At 36.9% G+C, this 12,224-nt stretch overlaps 1 protein-coding gene across 1 annotated transcript in view; it reads left to right on the forward strand.

Annotated features, from left to right (window-relative positions):
* CNGB3 (cyclic nucleotide gated channel subunit beta 3) overlaps positions 1–12,224 on the forward strand; it is a 187,004-nt gene that overhangs the window by 155,572 nt on the left and 19,208 nt on the right. Inside the window, exon 15 of the mRNA XM_072603628.1 lies at positions 3,538–3,656. Coding sequence (XP_072459729.1) covers positions 3,538–3,656 — 119 coding nt within the window. The remainder of the gene's footprint in view (positions 1–3,537; positions 3,657–12,224) is intronic.

Raw genomic sequence — 12,224 nt, forward strand, 5'->3', positions numbered from 1 at the left:
AATCCTCTGATGTTCAAAGCCTTTCCTCCGTCATATCCCCACCTCCTGCTTTCTCCCAAAATTCTCAAGCCTTATTCCTTGACCATCTTCATTGACACTGACCTCTTTGCTGTCCCATGAACAAGACATTCCATCTCTCACTTCTGGACCTTTTCTCTGGCTGTCCCTCATTCCTGGAATGAATTCCATCTTCATTTCTGCCTCCTGACTCCCTTCACATTCCAACTAAAAATCTCTTACTGAAGTGTTTCCCAAACCTCCTGAATTCTAATGTCTTCCTTCTGTTAGTTATAGCCTATTTATCCTGTATTTAACATGTATATATTTGTTAACTTGTTGTTGTCCTCATTCAATTATGCTATTGGACCCATTAAATTATATAGATATTGGACCCCTTAGGTTGGGAGCTCCTCAAGGGCAGGAATTGTCTTTTGACTCTTTTTACATTCTCACTGCTTAACACAATGCCTGGCATGTAGTAAGTGATTAAGAAATGCTTATGGACTGACTAAACCATCAAAGAAAAATTAAAATATGTTTCCTATAGTTTTAGTGTCAAGTGCTTTCTCATATTCTAATAACCTAATTTTTATTCGCTTGGTACCCCAATTACAGAACGTATTTCGAAATATCTATGACTTCTTCAGTACTAGTATTCTTCCATCAATAAAAATTACAAACTCACTATTCCTTAACAGACTGTTTCACACATGGTTGTAGCCGAAAGGAAATTCAGAACCTGAGTTCAAATCCTCTGGTTATATATTTTTTTCTGAATTTAGCTAAAGGGGATACAAAATCTCAGAATATTCATGTTGAAAGGATCGTAATGACTTTATCAACGGACTGAAATCTCAATATAAGACAAGAGAGTGAAATGGCAACTACACTGAGAAACATATCCAGGACTAGGAAAGTTTTAAGTTCCCACTGTTCCCTCCCCTAGTGAAACTACATCTGAAGTATCATATTCACATTGGAGAAAGGGACATTGATAAGCTATAGACATACAGAAGAGGGCAACAAGGGAATGATAAGGGGTCATATCATATGATAACAGATTGAAGCAACTTAAAATATTTAACAAAAAGAAAAGAAGAGTGAAGAACAGATATGATAGCTGTCTCTTTGTATTTAAAGGGCTGTCTTGAAGATGAGGTATCAGACTGGATCCGATTGGCCCAAGAAAGCAGAAGTAGGGGTAATGAATCAAAGTTTCAAAAAGAAAAATTTAGTCTTATTGTCAGAAAAAGACTTTGCAATAATGAAAACCATCAAAAAGTGGAAAGTACTCTCTCAGTAGGCAGTAGTGAAGGACTTCAAGACAAAGGCTAGATAATAATTAGCATTTAAATAGTGTTTTAAGATTTGCAAAGCACTTTACAAATATTATCTCCTGTGATCCACACAACAACCTTGGGAGGTATGTACTATTACAATTCCCATTTTGCCAATGAGGAAACAGGTCAACAGAAGTTAAGTGACTTGCCCAGATTCATACATCTAATAAGTGTCTAAGGCTGGATTTAAACTCAAGCCTTCCTGACTGCAGGTCCATCAGGCCCTGATTCAGGTCTGCAGTTTCAAAGAATATCTAATTAGTGTCTAATAAAAAAAATCTGAATTCTAGGACAAATAACCTTTATCCACTGTACCACCTAACTGCCTTCTTTTATATGTTGTAGAGGAGAGTCTTGCTCAGGTACACATTTTACTAGTTAACCTCTTCTGATTCCTTCCAATTCTTGATGGTCTGTGACCTAGTTCAACCCATGGACCAACAATCCCAATTATAACATACTCAACAGGATGGTCAACAAGTAGTCATTAGGCCTTCTCTTAAAGACCGTAAGTAACCTCAGGTGAGACGGAACTCACTACCTATCAAGGCAACCCAATTCACGTTAGGATATATCTAGCTGATAGGACTTATAACTTTTCAACATACCTATATCTTCTGCCATCCTTAGATAAGAAAGTCTATTCCCAGGCCTATACTTAAAGCTCTTGCAGCTTAATAAAAGTAATATATCACATTTCTAAAGAACTTCAAAGTTTGCATAGCACTTTTTTCCACAACAATACTGTGAGGTATATAGTGTAAAAATTATTACTATAATTCTTATTACCATATTACAGATGAGAGTACAGAGATTTAGAAAAGTTCAGTAACTTGCTGAAGGTTATCAAGCAAAAACTATGTGTCAGTCAAGATCTGAACTCAAGTACTGTCACTGTAAGATCAGTGCTCCTTCCACTAGGACCTCCCAGACTGCACTCCACTGACATAGTCTTTGAGAACCCAATGTCACATCCACTCCTTAATCTTATCAGATTATGTGTATGTATATATATGTTTTATATTTATATATACAGTTTACATATGTACATATATATGCATTCTTGTGTTTTGGTTTGGTTTTTTTGGCTCAAATAGTCCTCACCTCAACTCATTGTACCAATCTTAACCTATTTTAGGGGTGAAAACCTCTCTGTGATATATAGTAGGTAGCCAGAATGGTCCAACAACCTTTTTTGATATATGTGCCAGTTAAGGCAACTTATAAGAGTCCTTTATTCCTCTGTCAAATAGTAATGGATGGAAATGTGCTGACAAATATATTCAATAATATATGGTTTCCCCAATTCCTGGCCCTAGGGTAAAATTCCTTAGATGCCAGAGCAGCTTTAGAGCTAAGTACTGACTGCTTCATGCTGTTGGAGAAGTGATGACCCATGTAACTCCTTTAAAACTTAACATTAGTGGTAAGTTTAAAAGGGTTGTTGGACCCTAACACAGCTAGCCTTCCCACAAATTGGTGTGACAAAGCAATGATCCTTTTGAAGCCATTGGACTAACCTGAAATGGCCTCATTTTCCATATTGGTTTTCATTCCACAGGATGCTTCTGAGGTTAAAAATACCATGATCATAGTTGATCTAAAGTTTTAAAGTATATCTAATTAGTATCTATAATAAAACCTAGATTCTATGACAAAGAATTTTTATCTGATGGTTTTTGTGTCTTATTTGCTTTTATGTTTAGAGATACATATTTGATATTATAAGGGTTTTATTATTATTATTCATTATAATGCTACTCTTAGAAAAGTCTTGAGAAGTGGTGGGTTCTCCCTTCAGGTTGAAGCTGGATAACCTCTTCTCAAATGTGTTATAGTGGGAATTCCTTTAGGGCAGGGATTCTTAACCGGGCATCCACAGACCCCAAAGAAGTTAAAGGATATATCCAAGTGAGTCTGTGAATTTGGATAGGAAAAAAATTGCATCTTTATTTTCTCTAACTTCTAACTCAAACTTAGAATTTCCTTCAATTATTAATGTGGACAACAAATACTTGGAGGGGACTATTGACTTCAAGAGACTACCGAAAGAGTCCATGATGAACAAAAAAGCTCTAAGAAACCCTACTTTGGATTAGATAGTCACTCCTCCTAACTGTCAAATTCTCTTCTTCTGTGGATACACAAAATGATCTTTAAAATGAGCTGTTGTTTATTCTTTATGTTTTGCTTCCAGGGAGAGATTGGAAGAGAGATGTATATCATTAAACAAGGAGAAGTTCAAGTTCTTGGGGGCCCTGACGGTAATAAAGTTGTGGTTACTCTGAAAGCTGGAGCTGTCTTTGGAGAGATCAGGTATCTTCTTCAAGACACTGTGTGGTTGTTTCAAAAATATTATTCAGCCAGAAAAATGTTTCTCCTCCCATAAAATGTTCATTGCCCATATTTACCAGTACCATGCCTTCAAAGATATCTCTGTATCCAATATCACATATGATTTTTGAAAGCAAAAATTGTCACACTTTTATAGTTGTTTCCCCAGCACTTAGCAGGTACTTAAGTGATTATTTATTGTTTGATATTTTTCTACTGGGCCACATTAACTAAATAATTAATAAACTTTTGACTATAACAGATACAGTCATAATTTTATCCAAAAAAATTCTTATTTTTAAAAAACTAATGAAAAAAGAAATATAGAAAAATGTAGGAAGATCATATTTCTTACAATTCAATAAACATATACTTAGCATCACTATGTACAAGAAGATCTGCTAGGCTCTGTGGATAGATGCAATAACAAAACCAAAAATAGTTCTTGTTTTCAGGGAACTTACATTCTACTGGGAAGAAACAATACATACACAGATAAATAAATAAATAAATGAAATGCTACATAGGCAGAAGCAACATGACTTGGCAGCTCATTGAATATTGGAGAAAGAGAAGAGTTGAGGATGGAGAGTCAAGGATGACTCCAAGGTTGTGACCCTGGATGGCTAAAAGGATAGTGGTTCTGTCAATCAAAATAGGTCAGTTTGGAAGAAGAATGCATTTGAAGAGATATTTGAGTTTGGGTGCTATGCTCAGCATAAATTTCTGGTAGGCAGTTGGTGACATAGAACTGGAAATCAGGAAAGCTATCAAAGCTGTTATCTACTTGGGAATCATCTGCAAAGAAGCTTAATTGAACCTATGAGATCTGATGAGATCACTGGGGAAGAAAGTAGAAGGCAAACTAGAATGAAGCATTGAGAACAATAATACTTAGTAGTTGGGAGAAGGATGAAAATACAGTACAGTGGGGACAAATGGTCACACAAGAGGATAATCAAGATAGCAAAACGGTCAGTCAGCAGTGTCACAACCCACAGAAAGGTCATGTAGAATGAGGACTGAGAAAAGGTCACTGGATGTAAAAGATTGTTGGTAACCTTGGAAGGGAACAGTTCCAGGCAAGCAGTCATGTTGAAAGCCAGATTTGCAAAGGGCTGAGAAGCAAATAGGTGGCTGAGGAAATGGAGACAATGAGTAGGTGATAGTCTCTAAGGATTTGACTGTGATAAAGAGAAGAGATACATGGCAGTAAAAGGAGGAATATAGGGTCATGTGAAGGTCTTTAAGAATGAGGAAACCTTAGACTGTATGTAGACTGAAGATGAAAGAGAAGGAATCAGCAAGGAGGCAAACACATGAAGGAGACAGTGAGGGATAGGAGTAGAACATAAAAGAACAGCTGTCCTTGACAAGGAGGAGGGACACCTCTTGAGCTGACAATAAAGCAAACAAGACAAAAAGGAATGTGAAGAGGAGTTTTAAGATAAGGAGTAGAGAAGAGAAACTCTATAAAGATTGTTCCCATTTTGTCAGCAAAGTAGGAGTCAAGATCTTTGCCGGCAAGGGAAAAGAGGAGTCAGATTACAAGATTTAAGGAAAGGAATAAAGGTTTCTAGTATCTATTGTAGAGAATTTGGTAGACAGTCAAATGTGTGTGTTCATCCTTTGTTGCCGAAGAAGACCATGCCATCACAGAAATAATGACATGACTTGCACTTGACTTTGTTTTGAGTGAGGGAGGGCTGTGCAGGTCACCAGCCTCACTTCTCCTCCAGAGTCATCTGAATCCAGTGACCGGATATTCATCAGAATAACTAGAGATGACCCAGGAGGAGGCAATTGGGGTTAAGTGAGTTGCCCAAGGTCACACAGCTAGTGAGTGTCAAGTGTCTGAGGTGAGATTTGAACTCAGGTCTTCCTGACTCCTGCATTAGTGCTCTAACCACTGCACCACCTAGCTGCCCTTAGGCAGTAAAATAGGAAAGAATAAAAGGATTGATGTGGAAAAATGAAAACCCAGTTGAGGTTATATAAAATAAATTTGTGATATATCTCAATCCAGATGGTTGATTTTCATTAGATACATTATCTTAAAATTGGCTAAAACGTCTAAAACTGAAAGCAATTAAACCCCTAAAGTTAGCATAGGCTATAAGGGATGTAAAAAACAAATCAATAATTATATATTTTCTTAAAAACTTAATAGTCACTTGATTTCCATTTTCCAAGAGTTTAGGGGTGGTGTTTCCCAGGTAAAAATCTTCATTCAGCATTCACTTACACACTTTATATAGCTCCTTGCAAATATGATTTTTTTCAAAAGTGTCTTAGCACTAAGGCCCCTAATTTAGCTTCTGAAGAAGACAGCAATTCCCTCATCTTTCATGAAAAGGTGCCTCAAGACAAATAATTTTGATGAGGAAATCTGGTTAGAGACAAATAATGACCCTATAAAAAGAGAGGTGATAGCAAGTCAGAGAGGACTGAAAATTGGCCTAAATTGCTCTAGTTTAAATGACAGTAGAAACCCTCTAGCATCTAATGGATTTCGATTTGATCACAAACTCCAGAAAAATCTCCTGTGATGTGTGGGTATATTAACAATAGAAATCAGGCAACAGGTCTACCAAAATTCAGGATATTACCTCAGATTCTAGGACTACAGACCACAGGATGTCTATTCATCATTCCTCCATTACCGGACTGTATGGTGACCAGTCCATGGTGACCAGTCCCCAGTCACACTTTGCCTTGTGTACAGCACTTAACCCTTCATAAACCAGATAATGTCTTTGACACTGCATAATCCTAAACCATAACCAGCATATAATTGGCTTATTTGATACCCAATCTTGTGTAATCTAGAAAGACAAGCATAGTGAGGTGTGGTTAGTATGTAGATGGGAGATTATCTGGATATACCAGTTGCTGGACACTAATAAGAGAAGCATCATAGCACAGTAGATAGAAAGAGAGACATTGGCCTCAGTGTCAGGGAGATCTAGATTCATTAGAGATCTGATCTTATAGTGAGAAAGGCTGAAGTTCAAATTCCACTTTTGACAGAAACTAATGTGTCAGTTAATCTCTTAATTTGCCCCACTCTAGCCCCCATTGATGTGGATATAAATGGTTCCCTATGAGGGTCAGTAAGGGTCACTTTCCCAGGCTCTCTGAGGGGGTTTGAGGCTCATTCTATAGCCCATCCTGTAGGATTGAGGGAATCCTAATGTCCTTTCCCCCTTATCTTGAAATACCATGCAACTTGTACCAAAAGAATTGCTTTTGTCCCCCTTATCCTGTGTTCCTTGTATCCTGTCATTCATCTTTCTCATCCTTGTGTCATAATTTTTCCTTATCTTGCAAGTAGCCACCTTCCTCACCTTGTTTGTACTTATCCTGTCCCTAAAATCTGCAACCCCCATAAGAAACCCTAAAATTACATCCTACAGGCTGTGTAGCTCTGTCTATATAAGTCTAGCTCTTTTCCTACATCAGTGACTTTCTTTAGGTCTTTGCTAAATCTCAGGTCTGTGTGCTTTTACGTCAATAAAGCTCCCAGTGGCTACAGAGAAGGTCCAAGTGAATTCTTTCACACCTGAACAAGCTCTAACACTTCTAAACCTCAACACCAGGAAGCCCTTTAAGATTCTAAGAATTTTTATCAACCTGCATTGGTAGAGGGAATTTATTTTACAAGAAACTCCCTCTACTCCTCAATCTTAGGTCCAGACTTCCTCTTCAAGGCCATATTAAAAGTTGAGAACCTTTTACATCTGGATGCCAAATTTCTATTCCCTTTTCTTCTTATGCAATGGATGAGAGTGGTGTTGGCTATTTGCAGACATTTTATCAGTGGGAGGAAGTCTTTGGTAACAGACCGGCTGCCAAGTTTTCTGAGGGAGAGCTCTTATAAATAAGAGCCTGCGAGTAGAAAAATAACTGTGGCTGCTAACACCTGGGACATTAATACATTGAAATAGCATAATGTATAATGGAAAGGATGCTGGATTTAAAGTCTGAAGACCTGGGTTCAAATTCCATCTCTACAACTTAATACCAATGTGACCATGGGCAAGTCATTTAACTTCCTAGGCCTCCGTTTTCTTACCTGTAAAATGAGAGGATAGTCCTAGATGGCCTCTGATGTTACTTCCTGCTTTAAATCTACAAGCTTAACATATATACACACATACATATATGTATATATTATATAGGTATGTTATATATGTGTGTATATATTATATATGTATGTTATATGTGTGTATATATTATATATACACGCATATATGTATATATATGAAATATATTTGTGTGCCTTTGTGTATATGTGTGTGTGCCTATGCATACTTTATTCTACTAATTAATACAATTATCACTATTTATGTAAAATAATATTTCTTTGTCCATTTATCTTATTTTTAGAAACCAAACTTTCTTTTATTCATGCAAAATAAATGAATAATTCATGAGTGACTAAGTGAAGCAGGATTTCCTTTACTTCCATCATCCTTTTTTCCTTCTTCCTATCTCACCAAGTGAAAGAAAAAGGGATTGAGGAGGAAGGTATTATTCAAATTTTTTTTCCATTCCATGATCCTGCCTACTCTGGTAGGCACATTTCCTTCTTCATCCCTTCATCCATCCTCTCTGAGACCAAGTCACATGAGTCTGTATGTATTTTCTGGACCGTCATTAACATTCAGATGGATTATCTACTTTCTCATTTGTTCATTTGACTTGACTATTTCCCCTCTCTGCCAAAACAGATCATAAATCTTACACAGGTCTGCAGAGTCAAAGTACGAGAGGGTCAAAGTAAGAATTATAATAGTACCAAGACATAGAGCAAACACTTAAGAATGTTTGTTGATTGAAAAATCAGAGAACAGAATCATCTTTAGAAAAGAACTTAGAGTTTATTTGCTATGATGATTATTACCACTGTTTTATAGTTCCTTCTCTCCAACAAGCCTAATGAAGCTAACTCAGAAGGAACTTATAATGAAGGAGGGACGATTACGAGCCTGAATGTGCTTGTGCCAAAGCGAAACATGATACTTTACCTTTTCAGTCTTTGGTGTGGGTTTTGTCGCCTGAGGTAAAGATCACAACCCATTCATGTTTTCTTATCCTATGTGATCCTCATCCTTCTCTAGAGCGGACCACTCAATGTACTGAATGTCTTCAGGAATGGTTTAACATTCTTTAGGTAACTCTCTGTGTTTGTTATAGTACCAGCAGCTATGTGTACAAGTGGAAAGAGCATTGAAGCTGGAGTCAGGAAAACCTAAGTTCAAATCCTGTCTCAGGATTTGAGACTGCGTGATTTTGGGCAAGTCACTTAAACTATTTGCCTCAGCTTCCTCAACTGTAAAATGGGGATAATAATAGTACAACCTTCCAGGATTGTTGTGAGGATCAAATGAGATTTCTAAAGTGCTTAGCATAGTACTTGGCACACAGTAGTGCTTCATAAATTATTATAAAAATTTAAATAATCATATATATTGTGTCATAATATAATAAAACAAATATGAATTAATAAATAAATTAAATAATAATATCTTGCTCTCATACATTTGCATCTCATACATACACTCATACATTTATCACGTGCATATGTTTTATGCTTTTTGTTCTGATCAAGAATCATTATCAGTAATATGGCGGCCTCAAGAATTCATAAACCCACTATGTGTCTCTGCACTGTCTTTTGGGTCACCCCAAATTTTGATACTCCAGAAACTATCAGGTCCTGTGACTTTTAAAATAAATGGCTTTTAGATTAGATTTATATTAAAATGCTTATCAGTCTTCTGCAAATTCTCAGAGGTTAGAACTTGAAGCAATAGGTAGATGAAAGCTAAAGAGAGGTCGGTCTAGTCTTGATGTAAGAAAAATCTTCCTAGTTGTCCAAAAAGTGGAATAGCCTGCCACGGAAAGCAGAGGCCTCCATCTCACTTGAGATTTCCAGCAAAGGATGGAAGAAGACCACTTATTGAGGATGTTATAAAGGAGATTCTTTGACAAATGTAAGATATACTAGATGACCTCTAAGGTCTCTCCCAATTCTTAAATTCTGTGATTCTGCGTATTTTGAAATATTTTGGGCCTCCACCAACACTTCCAAGTATATTTTTTTGTTTTCTGGTTATTCATGAAATTGTACTTTTTTTTTCCTTTTGACTCACTGAACATCTGGAATTACATTCATTCAATCCTTCTTTAGAGAATCCTTAACAACAGGGGATAGGATCACTGGATATGAAGTCAGAAAATTGGATTCTTCCTAATACTGTCCTTTGTGGGTGGTAAAACCTTGTGAAAGTAATTTAACCTTTCTTTGACTTAGCTAATAATAGCTATAATAATTAGGATCTTAAAACATGCCACCCTTTTCTCTCTCTGAAACTTTGTGAAGATGAATTAGTTGGCATCTATAAAGGATTGAGGGCTCCCAAGACAATGGTGCTTTGTAAATAAAAAATAATATAAATTGTTGCTATTATCACAGGAGGAAACAGCCCTAGGACTAGTATCCAGGTGTTGCTCAGTCACAAATGAATGAAATTCTTCATTCCTGATAGCAGCTGCTTATGTAGAATCTCCTGTTCCCAACCAGGTTAGCTCAGCCAAAGAGGAACTGGTAAATCTGTCAGGCCACAAACACACTCAATTATCTGAATGATTCAAGCAAATGGTAGTTTTTGCCTGAATGGACTATGTAATTGCCTCATTCCTACGCAGTGCTTTGGCTGTAGAGAAAGAGGGGTGTCATTGCCTTTTCTTCAACTACCTGATGGTCCCCAGCCACATGCTTCCCCCACAGCTTTCAGTCGCACACAGAACCCTGAGCTTTTTTATTCCAGAGGTGCCAAACATGCGAATCCTGGAAAAATTGAGCTCTGACATTTGCTATTCAAAAATTCCATGACCTCTGTTTAAAAGAGCTAAATTAAGCAGAATCATATGGGTTTGGAGAGAAGGCTCTTCTCTTTTTTCTAAAAGAAAAAAAAAGTGTGAGAGGGGAGGGAAGTGGGAAGGAGGGGGAGGGAGAGGGAGAAAATCTAAGATTTATGGAAACGATTATAGAAAACTGGAAACAAATTAATTTTTAAAAAAAGAAAAAAGTGATGGGGAAGAATTGAAAGTTTTCAAGAGATCGCACATATTAACGTAAGCGGGGAAGACAAATTAAAATAAGAATTCATAATGGCCCACAAAGAAATTGCATACCACATGTCCACATTTTAATCACAATTGTACTTTGAAAAACTTAGTCACCTAATCTTAGATAAGAAGCCCAAAGTCTGCAAATATTTGGGGAATATTGGCCGCCTTCCCATTCTCCCTGAATGTTGGGTTAACCTGCAAGACTTTTGGTTCAAGTATTTTGTTTAATAATTTTCTACACAAATATTTTGTTCCTCTGTTGGAATAATCTCTTTTTCCCTATTTAGGAAAAGCAGTAGCAACTTGACAAGCATCTGAAGGTCTGTTTTTCTATTATGTATTGCTATAATTCATGACAAATCAGTCTATCTTTAAAATTCAGGGGAAAGGAAGCATGGCATGGAGGAGGGGTTGGCAAACCATGGTCCATAGACCACATCCAGTCGGCCACTTGTTTTTGTATGGCCCACAAGCTAAGAATGGTTTTTACATTTTAAATTTGTTTGTTTCAGATACCATAGTTTGCCAACCTCTAATAGAGAAAAAAGCACTGGATTTGATGTCAGAACACCAGATTTCAAATACAAACTCTACCTCTTTCTATTTCTACAGCTTTATGTGTGTTATGAGCAATAGGGCTATGGATGATGGACATATTCCCTGCTGTTGACTGAACTATGCAAGGAAAAACCTGAAATAGACCATTTTTCCTCTTTTCCTCCCTCATCCGTATTCAACATCTTCCTCACCATTTCTTACAATTCTCTTCCTTTCTCAGTTCTGTTCTCCCACCAACCAAACACCAAATACTCTTTCCTCCTCCCTCTCCCTCATTACTGTCCAGAATCTCCTTTAATTAGGAACCTGTCCTCCCCAACAATGTCACATGTAATATGTAATATCACATATTCACATATTTGTAATTATGTAACATCACAAAAAAACACCTACCTTTCCCTTTGTCAAAATTTGCCATCTAATGTCCCATTCCCACAGAATCCTAAACTGCTTTCTACTAATCTGAGAAATGAACTGTGCTGATGATGTCAATCCATAAATCAACAGGCAACTATCATGTGCCAAACACTGTCCCAGCCATTAGAGATTCAAAAACAAAACTGAAATAGTCCCTGTCCTTCAGAAGCTTACAGTCTGAAAGAAAAGTGTATATAGGCATAACACTTCCTCTAAGGCTATCCCCCAATTCATGGTTGTGCTTGAATTCATGGCTTAGGTAACCCAGCAGACATCTACTATTCTAGTTTCGATGTTCAAAGGTACTCTATAAATCTTTACTACCAATAATTCACAAGCCCCCTCCTGTATATTTACCTTTAATAGTGAATCTGAAAATACAATTATCTCAAAGCAAAGGTATTTACTAAGTTGGTAAAATAAGAACAGTAACCA

This window comes from Notamacropus eugenii, chromosome 4, assembly GCF_028372415.1.
Source record: "Notamacropus eugenii isolate mMacEug1 chromosome 4, mMacEug1.pri_v2, whole genome shotgun sequence".
NCBI lineage: Eukaryota > Metazoa > Chordata > Mammalia > Diprotodontia > Macropodidae > Notamacropus > Notamacropus eugenii.